The sequence below is a fragment of the Thamnophis sirtalis genome, unplaced genomic scaffold (assembly GCF_051295495.1).
Source record: "Thamnophis sirtalis isolate CommonGarterSnake01/CBP01778 unplaced genomic scaffold, rThaSir2_p1.2 scaffold_8, whole genome shotgun sequence".
NCBI classification, from domain to species: domain Eukaryota; kingdom Metazoa; phylum Chordata; class Lepidosauria; order Squamata; family Natricidae; genus Thamnophis; species Thamnophis sirtalis.
In genome coordinates this window covers 53,493,751-53,512,844 of record NW_028261388.1, presented here as the reverse complement: position 1 = coordinate 53,512,844, position 19,094 = coordinate 53,493,751, and the positions used below count along the sequence as shown (strand labels likewise).

Genomic DNA, 19,094 nt, shown 5'->3' with positions numbered 1-19,094 from the left:
CAGAATTGAGAAGGTGGATGATGAAGTCTCTTATTATTCACTGCTAGAAATCATATCCATGAGAATCATAAAAGGAAAATGTTACCAAGTTCATTAGCATTCATATCAAAATACATCCCAAGATTTACATATTTTTTCCCTAAGAGAAATTCCTGTGCCTTGAACATCTGCAAACTGCAGCTGGTGATACATCCCTTCATTTCATATAAAGAAAACATGAGCATGAACATATTGAATAGAAATCCTGGTTTGGAAACTGAGAGGAAAAAGTCTGACTGGAAGTTTATCTGCCTGCTAAAATAAATACCCAGAGCCAGACCCAGAGCCAGGAGAAAAAATAATCAACTGCACTGTTTCCAAGCACAACACACATGTACACAAACACACATGCAGTGATCAAGTCTGTTGCCAGAAAAAGACTTAGAATTAGCATTTCACATGCTTGAGCAATTGTCAAGTCTCCAGCAGCTGGGTTATCCACTTAAATTTTCTGGATTCCTGCTTTCGGTTCTCTGATTGATTGGAATAAATCATAAGGTTAGCACCAGATTAGGAAAACAATAATCCCAAACAGAGTTTGGAAAAGTTGAATATTTGTCACCAAAAGATTTCTTCTATAACTTTTCAAATTGAGAACTGAAATACTTGTAAAACAACTGTAAATAATTATATTTTGAGATATTGTTTCAATATAGTTCTACACTATATCTTGCAACATCTTGAATCCCCAGGGACTTGTGCATAGATCCTTTTTGTAGACTTCAGCCCAATATTTCTCATCCTGGCATATGTGATAACTTTATGGATCATGGAAACATGTCTTTTTTTCCTCAGTTGACATGATTTTCTACAATTCTTCCTCTTCCTGCATTCTACCACCATGCTTGACTATGGGAAAATCTCACACCACTCATAAGGGAACTTGCAGGGAGGAGTGGTTAAAATTTTCCCACCCACCTTTTTTCCTACTTATTTTAGGTATCTAGCTGTATTCCAATTCCCTAAACTTTAGGCACTAGCAAAGCTTGCCATAACACTAAGCCAGGAGTATAATTCAGTAGGTTCTGACAGGTTCTGGAGAAACGGTAGTGGAAATTCTGAGTACCATATTTTTTCAGAGTATAAGACGCTCCAAATATAAGACGCACCTAGCTTTTGGGGAAGAAAACAAGGGGAAAAAATCTGCTTTTGCCTCCCAGCAATTTTACTCCTTGCAACAAACAGCAAACAGTACAGACAATATATACTGTTTGTAGTGTTACATTTCAGACTATACTTGTACAGATGCTGTTAAAATTGATGTGCTTTCTGAGAGTATAGTTATTCTCTGCTATTTAAAAGAAGATACAATAGCACTGGGCTTCTTCAGATCAAACATTTATTTTAAAAAGCTTCTTCATTTTGTTAAGCTGTCTAGAACAATAATAAAGCAGTCTTTAAAAAATAAGTTTAATAATTTGAACATTCTATAGGCATTTATAGTTATTAACTTACCTTCTTGCAGCAAACAGCAAACAGCTTGATTAGCACAACAACAAAAAATCTGCTTCTGCCTCCCATCAATTTGCCTCGTGGAGCAAACAACAACTTTCAGTTTAAGCGCACCTCCCGATCATCAGCTGTTTCAGGCTGCAGGGATTGCTATAGCCTATTGCAGCCTCCGCAAGCCCCATTTTCCCTGTTTGCTGCAAGGAGGTAAATTGCTGGGAGGCAGAGGCCAAAGATAGGGAAAGATAAGTGGGTGGGGCTACATTCAGTGTATAAAACGCACCCAAATTTTCACCCTCTTTTAGGGGGGAGGGTTTTATACTCCGAAAAATACAGTAGTTCGGAGAACCAACAAATACCATCTCTGGTTGGACCCAGAGTGGGATGGGAATGGAGATTTTGCAATATCCATTCCCTGCCATGCCCACCAAGCCACGCCCAGAGAACCGGTGATAAAAAAAATTGAATTTCACCACTGTACTAAGCCATAATGTTGCTTGTTTGGTTTTTGATTACCATATTGAATAAATTGTTGTTTATCCAATAAACCACAATTAAGTGAAGCAGTACTTAGAGCAATGTACAGATCCAACTATATAGTTTTGTCTTGGCTAATAATAATGGTAAAATCAATGTGTACCTAATGTATTTCTCCATTCTATGTATACTCCATCTTCATTAATGTGTACTTGATTCCATATCTTACTCAATATTTCATTTCCAATATAAGCATTTTTCTTTCTCCAGAGCTCAGTTGTCTCAATAGCAAAACTTTATAGGGAGAAATACCCTTCAGCTGGGAATACAATTCTGAGCTTCAGTTTCATAAACATGATTGGATGTGGCCACCATTGGCATGGGTGAAATTTTTTTTTTAAAAAAAAAACAGCTTGTTTTTTCCTTGATACTTTTTAAATTAAAGACATTTATAAATCTTAGCACAATATATTAAATGTGCAGATTCAGGGCAGCAGCCCTGCAATTAAGGATTAAAATAGTTGCAAAAAATGACAAGCATTTCTCTCTTTAAGGGCAAACCTGCTTGATTGCTTCTATAATTGCATTTTTACTTGATCTGTTCACTTTTGACCTGTCATTGCCTTGCTCAATATTACTTATGCCTTTCAACTATGTACAAGTATTCATAACATTCTACCTTAATTGTGAAATGGGTTTAGGGAAATATCAGGAGAAGCTAGCCATGATCAGTTTATTACAAGAATAGTATTGTGTCATGATGAGTACAACTGCATAGATCCCTGTTGGTTTAATGTGTGCTGGTAGATGGGCATTTTCTGACTAATCAATCTCAGGCTGAGCAAGAGTGGCTGGCCTAAAGTCACCTCAGATATCTCTTAATATTTTAAAAGTGAAGCAAATATTTTCAGTGATGGTGCCTTCTGAACTTGATAGAGCACAGGTGTCAAACTCGATCACGTCATGTGATGTATTGTAATGTATTGTGACATTTTTTGCTTTTGTGGAGCCAGGGTGGGCGGTGCCTGTGTGTGACGCATCTGGCCCGCAGACCCCCAGTTTCACACCCATGTAAAAGCTCAGCCAGAAGAAAGGAAGAATACAATATATCTGCACTTCCATTATTAACTGATCTTTTACTGCTACTGAGTTGAAGTCCACAAGTCTTAAAGTTGCCAAGTTTGGGAAGCACTGTTTTACTGGAAGAGATAGAGGCAGTGTATTTTTTCTTGGAATTTTAATTTTTAATTTTTGGATTCTTTCTATATCTTGTATTCCTCCTAGATAGCCAGTTACTGTAGCTACCAGAAGAAGCCTAGGAAATTTTTGAAAGCAGCCCCTAATAGTTTTACATGGCATTCTTAACTTGCTACTAGTTTGCAGGATAATAGCCTGGGCCTGCCAGGACTTGAATAAAATGCCAGCCTCTGTTATAGTCCCTGTTTTAAAAGCATATTCAGGTCAGTTAATTCCCTAATTCCCAAACAGGAAAAAATAACAACATGATATGTGGGCTTGGCGTTCTGTTGGCACAATAAAAAATCTCATATAGCTAGAAGGTATTCATGTCTACAATTCTAATACTTTAAGCTAAAATCATGCATGCATTTATTGGAGCAGAAGGGGTCGCTCGTTAATGCCACGGGGATGTATTATGATCATGAATGTTTTTGCCATAAACCAAGAGTAGGCTGTGACAAAGAAGTAGATGGGCAAAACCTAAATTTGTTAGAAAACATTACTGGGAGAAATGTACAACTAACCACATATATTTCTAAAGGCTAGACTTTTACATCAGTACATCCTGATTAACTCTCCAGAGTCACAATATTAAATTAAGCATTAATAAAATATTAATTCCAACTTTACTATAAGTATAAATTATACATGCTCGGAGAGAATCTAGGTAATGTCTTCTTTGAGTCAAGCTCAGTTCCTGATGATTCCATAGACAAGCCTCATGCTTCATACTACTTCATCTGGGTGGTCTTCTGGCCACAATATTCTGGCCGAGGGTCTTCGGCAAGAATGTTCCAAAAAGGTAACATTGTTGCTGTACCAACATAATCAAAGTCTGCCCTCTTTACAGGATATGTGCCATGTATGCTATGTATAAAAAAGGGCTGGAATTTCAATTGCCTGACATGGCCTTCTCTTATGTCTCAATCCAGCCTACCGTCTTGCTATTTCCTGGTGCCTTCTATACAAATACTGAACATCTTCCAGACATTTGAGGGATAAACAAGCATGTAAATTATGTGGTGTTGGATCTGGAAAATGTTGGACTAAATTGTTCATGACATGAAAAGCAAGAGAATTGATATTCTGTTTCTTCAGTGACAGTGTCCTTGACTATTTGAATAACCTTGTTCATATACTATATGAAAAGAATGGTTGCTTTGATTTTGCTATAATTTATTGTATGAAACCAGTCTACAAATCTTGGCTTGTAGAATAGCATGTTGTGTGGACTCAGTGAACTGCATTACATTCAATCTACCATGGTTAATAAACTTAGCTTTAGGCTAATCTGTGAACAATTGATATTTATTTAATAAATGTGGTTAAAGAAACTGTACTTATCAACCTAAACAATGTGAATTAAGTTCTATTTGGGTATGGAATTTAATTCACCAAGAACACTAAGGTTCTCTTTCTTCACCACCACTTGGCAATGACCTACTAAATACAGATATAATTATGTTTGAAGGAAAACATACAGAGGCACATACTGTAGCTTTCAGAAAAAATAAATGAAGGAAGGGAGGGAGGGAGGGAGGAAGGAAAGAAAGAAAGAAAGAAAGAAAGAACTTTTTTACATCTTGAGAGACGCATGGTGTCATTTGCAGCTCCTGTTTATACAAGCATCTAGTTTGTGGAAAAACAGCAGCAGCAGCTGATGAGAAAAAGCTTGATATAAGCATTTTATTTGTGCAGGAAGATGTACACCAAGAAACATGCAAGAATTAGTCTCTTCTTTGCTTGATATCTCTGAATCTCCACTTTTAGCTATAACATTTGGGGACTTACACAACTAAGACCAGATGATTTAACAATAGCCAATCATTCTCCCAATAGATACATATCAGTTTTATAAAGCCATTTTTTCAAGATGGAGAAAAATAATAATTGTTATATCTGTTATATTTGACTGGATAAGCTAACATAACTATTATGCATTTTTACTGCTTAATCAAAACAAATCTGTTCAGTTCCTCTGTTTTAAATTGAGTGGGAGACTAACTTCAGAGTGAATGTCAAGATTTTACTTTTTTGGGGGGGAATCAACCTTTAGAGAAAGAAAGGAGTGGGATGGGGGATACAATGAAACACACACATACACACACACACACACAAACACTGTATGTTGTAATTACAGGCTAATTTATTCCTAGAAAAGAAAGGAATCAACAAATACTATATGATAAATATGGGTGTCCAATTATTTAGTCAGTAATTTTTTTTATAAACTCTGAATAGTTCAGAAATTAAAATCAAACTTCAAAAGCAGAACAGACTTCAAATTCAAATTCTCCGTTTCTTACCCCTTGGCGGGTTGTACTAACATGTCACAATAAGATACTACTGGTTTAATTATGATTTGCTAGCTAGATGAGTTGATTTGCACTATACACTGTGTGATAAACTGTCATATAGAAAGTATAATAATTGGGCTCACTTCACAAAATCAAGGCAGCCACATCATGGTTTATACCAGGCTTGAGATTGCATTTGCTCCATTCCTCTCCTTTCCTTAGAGGACAAGTTTGCCTATTAGGCTTTGCTGAGGAGTTCAACATAATAACAGCAAACAATAAAGATTGGCACAATAGAGCAGGTCACATTTATTATAATCTCTGCTCATTTGTATCCCTAAAGTCCTCTTAATATTTTTATTTATTCATTCATTCATTCATGTATGCATACTTACATTCATATTCATAAAATTGAATTCTGCTATTTATATACTCAAGCCAGTTTGAGACTGGCAGGGAGCACGATTATTTTTGCAGTCTGAAAAGCTCTACAAGTTTTACAGCATGACCCACTTCTCCAAGCTTTGAGGAGATCCAGAAGCCCATGTGTAAGCCTAGTTATATGGGCTTAGTTTCCTTTAGCAGGAGATGATTGAAGACATATAAAATTCACTAGTAGTTGATTATACAGTAGCAATAGCAGTAGCACTTAGACTTATATACCACTTCATGGTGTTTTATAGCCCTCTCAAATGGTTTACAGAGTCAGCATATTGCCCTCAACAATCTGGGTCCTCATGTTACAGAACTCAGAAGGATAGAAGTCTGAGTCAACCCTGAGCCAGTAAGTATTTTCATATAGATGGTGATTTAGAATTTTTTTACAGTTCTTGCTCTAATGGCTAAGACTCCAAGCAATGTACAGCAAAGCAAGAACAAACATAAATTGACAATAAATTAACCAGACACCCAAGATAAGCACTTCTGATCAGTTCATCTGCAAGATCTGAAAACATGTGGAGCAGACTACATCCTCACAGTTTCCCCGCTTAGTATATATACTAGGTCTGGGTGTTTGTCCACCAGCATTTCATAGATGAATCTAGTCTTATTCCACTGCTTTTACCAGTTGCAGCTGGAAACCAACCATTTGTCCATTTGGCCCCCTTTCCCAATAACACTGGAACAAATTAACTTTCTAGTTTCTGTACCATTAAAACGAAGAAGTCAGCTGAGTGGAGAAGCTAAATAGCCCCACACTGACTCATTCAAATAACATGCTAAACTGAAACCAAACATCTATATAATGTTTTACATTATGCAAGAACTTGTTTATACTAAAGAATCACTTGAAATAAGGAAGAATGGCTGCTGGAAGACACTAGCCCTTTCCAAATCCCACTTAGAGTGACTACAGCTGCAGTTCTGTGCCTTTCTGATGTTTAGGTTGCTATAGGTCCTGAGAAAGGGGAAAATGTCATGCCTGATGGAAGATGCTGAGCTGCAATTCACTGGGAGAAAAGGATTATAACTTTCAAACACAATGCAATTAGCACATTATTGATCAGAGTGGATTTCCTCCCCTCTAATTGCTTGAGGAAGCTTGCCTAGCAGAGTCTCCTCCAGTTTTTCCCAGTACAATAATTCTGAGAGCCTGACTGGCTTAAAGTTACCTATTGAGCTTCCATAGATGAAAGCAGACTTCAACCTGCTTTCATCACTGTAGCACACCTTCATGACTAACACCTTCATCACTAAAGCACACCACATCAAGATTTATAGTATGAAGCTGAAAAAGTCAAATCCAAGAGTGCCTTGTGTTTGATGCAAGTAATTAAAAGTTCTTTGGATCTTGGCTACAGCAGAGGATGCACTTCTTGGGGTGGCGGGGAGGATGACAGAAAGCAATGCCTCAGCACTTACCCATGACAGTTGACTTTTAATTAAAAGGGAATGAGACATATTAATGATCAGTTAACTATTTTCAATTTCCACGCAGACAAGAGAACATACAAGAGAACACACACACACACTTCTCTAAATTTCAAAAGCCTGAAGCTAAAAGTACATCTTTTCTCCAATTATTTGCAATTGATACTTGGAGAGGTCAAGGCAGAAAACAAGTTTCATTTAATGTCTCTTTCTCTATGTCTTGTTTAATTAGCATTGTAGAATTCTAAAATAAAGCTTCTTTTAACAAGAAAAAGCACTCTCTTCCACATTATTAAAAACAGGCTTTGGGAAAAGATAATTTTTTATCTGATAATCTTTAAGGTAGAATCTACGGTATGTGTACACTGCTCCCACATATCCATATCTAATTACTATATACAATTTCAATGAGATAGCTTTCTGATACTGATAATGGGATGCAGGTTGATGGCAAAGTAACATTTGAACTGGACTCAGAATTTGCAACTGGCCCTTGTGACTCAAATGACAAACACTGTGAAATGGTGAGATGACACAGAACAAGCATAGATTACCATACCTGTTCCATATACAGGTAGTCCTTGACTTACAACAGTTCATTTAATGACCATTCAAAGTTACAATGGCACTGAAAAAAGTGACTTATAACCATTTTAAAAACTTATGACCACTGTAGCATCTCTATGGTCACATGATTTACAATCAAAACTTGACAACTGGTCCATATTTGTAATGGTTGCAGTGTCCTGGGGTTATGTGACCTTCTGACAAGCAAAGTCAATGAGGAAAGCCAGATTCACTTAACATCAGTGTTACTAGTTTAACAACTGCAGTGATTCACTTAACAAATGTGGCAAGAAAAGTTGTAAAATGGGACAAAACTCACTTAACAATTTTTTCACTTAGCAATATAAATCTCTGGGTCAATTGCGATCATGAGTCAAGGACAGAAAATGCAAGCAACGTGCTGCAGATGTGATAGCTAGAAACTTTTTAAAAATAGTTCCAAGCTATGATGATTTGTTTGTTTTGTGTGTGTGTGTATCATTTGTTCATTTAGATTACACCACATACTTTGATTTTACATTTTGTGCTATATAAATACAGGGTTGCTGTGTTTCAAATTAAAGCAGTATTTATGCATGAATTTGTCTGCTCATGATGCCAATCAAACTGTATCATACTGAAAGGTGCATCTTCAAATATTTGTAACTGAGATAATGCTGAACAGAAAGCAGTAACAATTATCCTAATCCTGGAATGCTAGAATTTAGGAACCTAGTTTCTAACTACCCCGTTTCCTCGAAAATGAGAGCTCCCCAGATAATAAGCCCAATCAGGCTTTTGAGCGCATGTGCTAAAATAAGCCCTCCCCCCAAAATAAGCCCTCCCAGAAAATATTGCAATGCAGCAGCAGCCATGAGGTGACCACGCTCGTCGGGTCCTGCACCTCAAAATAATAAAATCTCCCTGAAAATAAGGCCAAGCTTATTTGGTGATCAAAAGAAAATAAGACCCTGTCTTATTTTCAGGGAAACATGGTATATTCTGACTATCAGGCCTGGAAGCCATCTTTTACCTTTTGGATTTCAGGCCTGCCACATTTTCTACTGTGGGAAAATGGGAGGGGGGATTCTACAGAGTGTGGGTGATATGTAGCCATAATAACATTCCTTCTCAGAAAGTCAAGGTTGCCTTGTCCCTGTACCTGGATGGATATTGATGGGAGGAATCTTCCTTTGTGGCAATGATGGGTTGGACCATGTGACAGACTTGTGGTGTTGGGGCAGGGTTTTGAACTTTCAATTGGGTGAGAAAACCTGGAAGCTTTCAGATTTGGCTTTTCCCAGATGTGCCATCATGACATCTCTAATAAAGTGGAACTTTGAGGAACTTCAAGCCTCGGAGTCTTCTTTCGTTGGGGGTGTTACTTGGAACCCTGGCATTGAACTGATGTGAAGATACCATATGATATTTATATTCACAAGGAAATAATAAGTTAACATTTAATAAAGAAGCCAAAAGCATTCAGTAGATTTATTGTAGAAAGTGAGTGGTATAAATTTCATTATTAATTTTTATTTTTATACTTCATAGCAATAGCAATAGCAATAGCAATAGCAGTAGACTTATATACCGCTTCATAGGCCTTTCAGGCCTCTCTAAGCGGTTTACAGAGAGTCAGCATATTGCCCCCAACAATCTGGGTCCTCATTTTACCCACCTCGGAAGGATGGAAGGCTGAGTCAACCCTGAGCCGGTGAGATTTGAACCGCTGACCTGCTGATCTAGCAGTAGCCTGCAGTGCTGCATTTAACCACTGCGCCACCTTGGCTCTAATGCAAATGAACCCAGCACATTTTTAAAAGAAATGAATTTTTCAAAACAGTGTTGCAGAATGCTAAACAGCATACTCCTCTGTGTACAGCTAAGTTGAGTGGGATTAATACAAAATAATACATGACTGCATTTTAACATTTTATTATAATTATAGCTGTGAATTTTTTAAAAATATTCTTTTTCTCCACATAGGTTCTCATAAATTTCTACAGCTGTTTTTGATAATGGGATGACATGAAAGCCTTTCTATACTAGTGATTTGCTATGGCTCTAGAAAGTTTCCTCTCCTCCAATTTGTACATCATCTACATCAGGGGTAGTCCATCTTTTTATACCTACCACCCACTTTTGTATCTCTGTTAGTAGTAAAATTTTCTAACTGCCCACCGGTTCAACAATAATGGTGATTTATAAAGTTTTCAATTTATAAAGCAGAGTTACAGCAAACCCCTACCACCCACCATGAAAGCTGGAATGCCCACTAGTGGGCAGTAGGCAGGGGTGGGTTCCTACTGGTCCTTGCCAGTCCTTGTGGACTGGTTGGTTGGTGAACCCGGAAGTAAATAACTTCCGGGTTAAGAGCCGAGGTGGCGCAGTGGTTAAATGCAGCACTGCAGGCTACTGCTAGATCAGCAGTTCAGCGGTTCAAATCTCACCGGCTCAGGGTTGACTCAGCCTTCCATCCTTCTGAGGTGGGTAAAATGAGGACCCAGATTGTTGGGGGCAATATGCTGACTCTCTGTAAACCGCTTAGAGAGGGCTGAAAGCCCTATGAAGTGGTATATAAGTCTACTGCTATTGCTATTGAACGCTAGTATCGGTCCTGGCCCCTGTCGCTGTAAAGCGCCCTTGCCGGCGCATTGCAGCTCACTCGCTCACTCCTCCACCTGAAGGGAAGGCCTGAAGGCCTTCCCTAGCGAAAGTCACGGGCTGGCGTAGGCCACACGGCCTAGCTTTCACAAGGGTAGGCCTTCAGGCCTTCCCTAGCGAAAGCCGTGGACTGGTGGTAGCCGCGGCGGCCTAGCTTTCCCCCCTGCCCCCCCTCTCCAGCCTTGCCTGGCTGGCTAAGCCTGCCAGGCAATCTGCTTAATGTCTTACCTGTTCCTGCTGCCTCTCTGCCTGCCTGGTCCCTGTTGCTTCCATCCATCACGACGAGGATCCATTGCATCGGAGTTCTGCTGATTCTGCCTGCTGGTAAGTGACCTGGGTTTTTTTCTTTTATTTTTTTTAATGTATTTTAAAATAATATTTTATTTATTGTGCATAGAATTTTTAAAAATAGTTTTACTTCAATTTATTCCTTTTTTAAATTGTCTTAAACTATTTAAAAAAAGATTCTATCCAAAATAAATTAAAATAACCCATTTAAAAAAATTCTATACTCAATACTTTGCAATGTATTGTTCATAGAATTTTTAAAAATAGTTTTACTTAAAAGTGTTGAGTGTAGAATATTTTAAAATGGTTTACTTCAATTTATTGTGTGTGGAATAGTTTGAAATAGTTACAGTATAAATTATTGCTGGTGGTTTGGAATAATGGTTACAGTATACTATGGCTGGTACAATACCTTAAAATAGTTACAGTATAAATTATTGCTGGTGGAATACTTAACAATGGTTTTTAAGGATTTCTTTTATTTATAGAATATCTTTTTTTAATTATTTTTGGGGGAATGTTATTTTTTAATTGTTTATAAAATATATTTACTACAAGAAATGTTGTGCCTTTTTGCAAATGTTTTCTTTGTGATGCAATATCTTGCTTTTAAGTGTTCAGACCAGATTTATGTGTCTCAAAGTGGCTGCTTTTCTATGGGCAGGCCAGGTTGGTGCAAGGCAGCTTTGCCAGATTTAGTGTTTCACCCTTGTTGTTTATGTAATTCTGAGGTGGTTGATGGTTCTGTGAGCGCCTGTCCTTTATAATTTCTCACAATGCCTTGATGGTTTTTATTCCAGTGACTTTGTCTTTCCTGTCCTTTGGCTTAGGAAAAAAAAACTGGTTTCATTGGCAGTCTTTTGTGGGGGAATTCTTATTTTTTGGTGTTTTCCTGGCACTGTCATAGTTTGTGTGTGGGTGTGTAATGTCCCGCAGTTATCTACGCATTAATAATGATCTAGTAATATTTTCTTATATATTTTAGGGACCTTTCCTTACCCTTAATTGGTGTTTTCTTTCATACTTTTGGATTTCTAATTTCTGTTTCCATTAGTTGGCAATTGCTAAAACCAATCCCACATGAAAAAGTATTCAAAGCCTTCTTGATTTTAATTGTCAATTTATTTATTTCTGCATATTAAATTAAATATATATTATACTCCCTTTCAAATAGCCAACAAAATATTTCTGGTTTTAATTCCATATCTTGCTTTACGATTTCTTCTAACCACTAACTTCTGAATAGCTACTTGGACTGACCTAAGTACTAATTCATAATTTCATATCCGGTCACATGGGTGGCAAGCCACTCCCATCCGGTCACATGGGCAGCAAGCCACTCCCATCCAGTCATATGGGTGGCAAGCCACTCCCACAAAGGAGGCCACACGCACAGAGTAGGTTCCAACAATTTTTGAAACCCACCACTGGCGGTAGGGACCAGGTTGACTACCACTGATCTACATGAAAAAACTCCCTAAGTAAGGGTCATACCTAATTTCTAAATGTGAAGAACAACAGGAGTCCTTGACTTACAATAGCTCATTTAGTGACCATTTAAAGTTACAATGGCACTGAAAAAAGTGACATGATTGTTTTTCACACTTCTAACCATTGCAGCATCACCATGGTCACATGATCAAAATTCAAATGCTTGGCAACTGATGCATATTTATGACATTTACTGTGTCCCAGGGTCATGTGACCACTTTTTGTGACCTTCTGACAAGCAAAGTCAATGGAGAAGCCAGCTTCACTTAATCACTTCACTTCACTTAATTTAACAACTGCAGTGATTCACTTAATAACTGTGGGGGAGGGGGTCATAAAATGGGGCAAATACACTTAACAAATGTTTCACTTAGTGACAGAAATTTTGGTCCCAGTTGTGGTTGTAAGATGAGGATTACCTGTATTAATGAAGTTTTTATTTGCTTGCCTTCTGGGAAATACTTTTTCTAAATGGTGCCCTGAGTGAGGTTTAATAACTTTTTTTAGGGCGTTTTTCCCCCAGCATCTATTTCCCCAGCTTTGAAGTGTCTTCCATTTCATTTTCATCCTTTGTGCACTTAATTCAGCATGTCACCATAGCACCTAAGATTTCCTCAAATCTTCTGCAAAAGCTCTACAATAATTTTATTCAACTACAACTTTCACTGCTTTAAAGATTAGTTCTAAAATATGAGCTGCATTTCAAGAGCTTGCACTATCTTCTCTCTCCTTCATCCTATTTGGTTTGATAGCACAGAATTCATATAATAATAAATATATATATTATAGAAATTATCAGAGCCATGTAATTTAAATAACATTTTTAGAAATGTTCATCATTAGGTTGAGTTACTAAGTATTACATTAAACAGCTTCATCCATAATTATTTGGGGCCACATCAAGATATCATGTTTTCAAGGATAGAGTCAAATCAACTTCTTCCGACATGAAGATTTGATTGGTAAAATTTTGCTTCTTGAAAAGATTTTGCTGAGAATTACATTTAACTAAAATCTTGTGAATAGATCTATGATCACTAGCTGACAGTTTATCTCTCAAAGGTTTATGACTGCGGCCAATTCTTAATTTAGAATAATTATAAAGCAGATATTCACTGAGATATTTATTTATTGAATTTTGCACAATGAGTTTTGTTCTGTTTAATTCCTCTAACTTCACTTCAATTTCCTTTAGAGAGGTGAAATCGTAAACACAATTTATCCTGCTTGGATATGTGTTACTTTCCCTCATGGCTTTCACTTCACAGTCATGAATTTTCAATTTTTGGAATGAGATTGATCACGTGAAACTCTTTAGATACGGAATTGGTGGTAACTAATATACAAACTGCATGTATATTGATTCTGAAACTGCACATTTTGTTTTTGTTCAAAATTTCTTGTATAATATGTCATTATAATTATGCTATCAATATTGTGAATAGCAATCCCTAGCAAGTTTAAAATTATACATTAGTTAGCTTAGTGATCCATTCAAATTCAAGATGCTTTCAGCAATCAAGAAAAAAACTCAGTGGAAAGTTAGCTATAAGCTATTTTTAAGTATGTGTGACTCAGCGGATTCAGGTAACGTATTCTATGTGAAATTCAAAACTGAAAAGGAAAACTTGAAGAAAGTTTATACAGCTCTGAAATCCTATATGTTTGTGTGACATTTGTCTCTAGAAACCCAAGCCTTGGGTTAAGCTTAGAATACCACTGGTTTTCAGTATTTGTAACAATACTATTTCGAACAAAGAAAAATTAAAAAATAGTGCCAAAACTGCATGGTTTCTATCTGCTGATTGGAGTTCATTAGACTACAAATATTTCAACAGGACTCATCTTAAACAACAGAAAAACGGGTTATAAACAGCATTTGTAAGATACACCAAAGCTGAAAATATAAAAATGATGGGCCCATTTCATTTTTGAAATAAATCTATTTATTTGTTTAAAGAACAATAATGCTTATCCCAGGAAGTATACTATTCTTTTTTTTTCTAGCTCTATAAGTCTCTTCTAAGTCTTGGCAAAATGTATTTTTTCATTATCTCTCAAATGTAACCTTCGTTAGATTTCGTAGGTAAACCTGCAGTCGGATTTATTTAGTATATGATAATATATTATCAGGAAATAGAAAAGCTATAGAAAAACTGGAAACCTGGTTGGGGATGAGGGATTCTAGAACAAGGCAGCAGCCATGGATACCATTTCCATATAGAATAGAACAACAGAGTTGGAAAGGATCTTGGAGTTCTTCTAGTCAGGAGGAAGGAAAGGAGGCAGGAAACGCTACACAACTTCAGACATATGGTTATCCAATCTCTTCTTAAAAACTTCCAGTGTTGGAGCATTCACAACCTCTGGAGGCACATTATTCCACTGATTAATGGTTCTAACTGTCAGGAAATTTCTCTTTAGTTCTAAGTTGCTTCTCTCCTTGATTAGTTTCCACCCATTGCTTCTTGTCCTACCCTCAGGTGCTTTAGAAAATAGGTTGACTCCCTCTTCTTTGTAGTGGCCCCTGAGATATTGGAACACTGCTATCATATCACCCCTAGTCCTTCTTTTCACCAAACTAGACATACCCAGTTCCAGTAACCATTCTTTATATGTTTTAGCCTTCAATCCCCTAATCATCTTTGTTACTTTTCTCTGCACTCTTCCTAAAGTCTCAACATCTTTTTTACGTCGTGGCAACCAGTATGCAGTATTCCAAGTGTGACCTTACCAAGGCATTATAAAGTGGTATTAACACTTCATGTGATCTTGATTCTATCCCTATGTTTATGCAACCTAGAACTGTGTTGGCTTTTTGGCAGCTGCTACAAACTGCTGGCTCATATTTAAGTGATTGTCCACTAGGATTCCAAGATCCCTCTCACAGAGACCACTATTGAGCAAGGTACCACATATACTGTACCTGTGCATTTTGTTTTCCTTGCCTAAATGTAGAACGTTACTATATAGTTACGAAGAAAACATTATTGTCATCAATTCCTAAGGCATCAGGAATTGAGTGTGACAGACATTTTACTGCTTTAATGAAGAAGATTCCAATGCACAAAAGTGCCAGAATAAATTTGTTATTCTTTAAGATGACCCAGTTCTTTCTATTTTAGAAGTTTAATTAGAAAGAAAAAGTTGAAAATTAGGTACTTTTTATTTGGCAATTCAATTATGTAAAATGCACTTGTAATATCACAGATTACTTTATGCAAAGGTTTTCAAAAAATGATTGAAGAAGGAAAAAGTGGTTTGAGAACTTCAACTTATTAACAGAGACAAGCCCAATCAATTTTAATAACTCCTACTTCTAACTATGTTCTTAAATGACAGGTGTATAACACAGGGAAAAAACAGCTAGTTTAATGAGTAAATGAAATAATAAAAAATGTAATTAAAGTGATAACATGCCAGTAGTAAGTAAAGCTCAATGAAGTTAAGTTGCTTAGCACAGTAATATCAGAAATATTAACAGTTTTAATGCTTGTTTAACAAAATAAATACATCTGATTTGTCATTTAAACTTTACTTAATATGGAGCTTCTATATGCAATATCCCCTGATAAAATACATGTTTGTATTTGTAACAAAACTTTCCAACATACAGTATGTATTTAACACAAGTTTTCCCAAATATATTGGAAATATATTGTTATGTGTATTTTCCTGCATATGTATTATAATTTAATATTGGGATATAATCTCTTTTTTTAATTATCTAACTAGAGAATTTTTAAAATGCAAGTCACCATACATTATACTTTTTAATGCAAATTTCAAGTATATGCTATTTTACATAATGTTTGCAAACAAATCATGCTATATGTGCATTTTTGACTGAAGAAGGATCAATAGCCTTAAATCTATTCAATGCCATGTCTCAATGGATTCCATTTTATTTAAGCTTTTATACCTGCTATCATGGAAATCTATGTTGGATTTATTTTAAATATGAATTGTGCATATCCTTGCAGGAGTTTCTGTTGTCATGTCATCACTGTATGATGTATGCACCCAGAAATATATGAATAGGAAACCATATTGTTTATCTTAAATCATAAGTGCTTGCATTTTAAAAATTAACATCATGAATCGTATGATTTAGAATATGACAATTTCACAAAAAGAGATGATAACTAAACAAAACCTTATTTTGAATGATCAGGTCAAAGGTGATAGTGAAACTTCCACTAGTTCACAATAAATTTTAAAGTAGACAGAAAATAAATATTTAAAGAGAAATACATTCTGTTTTATGGGGAAACACAGTAGCTTCTTCATTAAAATTCCTCAGAGATTATTAAATTGATTCTGATTTTCAAATAAATGAAGAAATTTTAAGAAATGATATAGCTATTTATGGTAACTGCTTTCCTATATTAGTGTCACATTTCTGATTTTGACTGGATTAATTGGATAAACATTAGTTCTTGAAGGAATTTCTTCTGCTTGAAATTTGTTGTTTGACACCTAGTAGATTAAATAGAATACATTAGGTTAATAAGATATTAGTAAATATTATCTATTAATTGTAAGTGACACAGTTTTAAAAATCAGAAGCTTGAGCCAGTAAATTTATAAAAACCATGCCTATTTACTTAAGAGTTTGGGCCATACAATACTTGAATTTAGCTTGACTTAAAGTTTGAACCCATCTATTTTTGCTTAATATTATATAACCAGGCCAATAAATCTAACAAATTCAGAGAAATTAATCCCCAAATCTAGCCACTAAAGACTGACTATATCCTTATCATACTGGAAACTAAATAAAAAAGTCTTTTATGACTGACTTGGTCATGACTAATTGTACCTTGATCAGAGTCCAATAAATTAAGCGATCATTTTTTTTCTTTCAGAAATATGACTCCTGAAAGGTGATAATAGACTTTTCATTCTTCAGTTGATTTGCTTGCCACATAAAGCACTGTTCTATATTCATGAGTTGACATTTAACACCGGATCTCTTGCCAAATAATTTTCAAAAGTAGTACTACATTCTATAATAAGGGGATCATGTCAGAGACGTAGACTCTTCTCCATGCAGAGTTGTGGGATCTTATATTATTGCTAGTGCAAGAAGCAGTGGTGGGATTCAGCCAGTTCGCACCTATTCGAGAGAACCGGTTGTTAACTTTCTAAGCAGTTCAGAGAACTGGTTATTTGAAGAAATCTCATTTTGTTTTTTCTCACATTACAGGGCTAATCCTGTAAGGAAGGTAGGAAGGAAACATTCTGGTGTTGTTTCTAGCCTAATCTTTATTGCCCTGATTACAGAAACTGCATCTCCGGTTAACCCTTATTACATTGTAACAGCTAAGGCGAAGCGCCCATTGATGTGAATGAAGTTGAGTTGGCCATGCCCACATGGTCACATGACCACTGAGCCACGCCTATCCAGCTGGTCTTTAGGGCAGAGAACCAGTTGTTAGATTATTTGAATCCCATTACTGGCAAGAAGTATTAAAAGAAAATACCAATGGAAATAAATATCAGTCCTTGGAAAATAGCCAAAAATTACAGTGGAAAATTTAGTTAAGAACTGTACTTTCTCTCATCCTATCTTAATGCTATTTTTGTATTACTCTATTTTCTTCATATACACTATCAGCTGATAGTGGATAACTATATTGTGGTGCCAAATTTTTATTTAATGCATTTAATTCCATCTGTATATGAAATAAAATGCTTCCTAAATGGATTCATAGATTGGTGACCTGAAAATGTTATTACAAAGCCCATCATAATTGTTTTTTGTATGCTTTGTTGTAATACTTGCTATAGAAAATGATTTATTAACTAAAACACATGTGCCCTCTATCCTTGACTTCTTTTCATCATCACACAGCAAAGGTCAGGATGCCAGACACTTGGGGCAACTGAGGTGGTTGGTGGGCTAGCAGGAAGATCAGCAGGAATAAAAGGAAAAGCATTTTCTTTAGTTGAAAAAGACAGTGTGGCACTTACGCAGCCCAGGGACAAAATGGGCCCATTCGCCACAGCCAACTACTATGGGACAACTTGTCAGGGCCAACTCACCATGAAACAAATTAGAAATGTAATTTAATTATTTAAAATAAATAAAAAATATTTTAATTTTTGTCATTCACATTCCATTCTGTCCCTCCTTTTGCATCCTTTCTTTAATGATTCAATTCCACCATTTTTATTTCATTTTAGTGTAACTCTTACTCTGCAGCAAGTTGTCCCATGGCGAGTTGGCTATGGCAAGCTGGTTGTGACGAGTTGGCTGTGGTGGAGTTGGTCATGGTGATTGGGCCGTGGCGAGTTGGTTGTGGCAAATTGTCATAGACACACACACCCCTCCAGGGACTGGATATGAGTAAATTGAGATTGTAGGCAATATCTTGGGGAGGTTATAGGTCTCTTTACATGTAGTTTTCTGATTTTTAAGATAAATACCAGTAGGTATGAAATGCCAATTTATACTTTTACTTGCAAGTGTCAGAATATTGGCCAAGAAGAAGAAGTCATCTTTATGAACTATGTTACAATCTCAAAAAGATTGTTCCACTTACCTCTGATGAAGAGCTCACATTCAGATCTTTCTTGGTATCATAAACAATTTCTGCAACTGGGAAGGAAGTGTGATCTGCAAAACAGAAGAGAACATATACAATAAAAGTGGCAAAGAACTAAAATGGTAGTCCACCTAAAATGGCAGGAACTATACATGTAGTCCTTGACTTACAGCAGTTCATT

General features: G+C 36.2%; 1 protein-coding gene across 3 annotated transcripts in view; it reads right to left on the bottom strand.

Moving 5' to 3' along the window:
• Nucleotides 1-15,509: 15,509 nt before the first annotated feature.
• The window catches only part of IGSF5 (immunoglobulin superfamily member 5), a 30,137-nt gene continuing 26,552 nt past the window's right edge, over nucleotides 15,510-19,094 (bottom strand). For all 3 annotated transcript variants that reach the window (XM_087721678.1, XM_087721679.1, XM_087721680.1), the window contains 2 exons: nucleotides 18,911-18,984; nucleotides 15,510-16,841 (listed from right to left, as the gene is read on the bottom strand). In XM_087721678.1, the coding sequence (XP_087577804.1) occupies nucleotides 16,746-16,841; nucleotides 18,911-18,984 (170 nt within the window). In that variant the 3' untranslated portion in view covers nucleotides 15,510-16,745. The remainder of the gene's footprint in view (nucleotides 16,842-18,910; nucleotides 18,985-19,094) is intronic.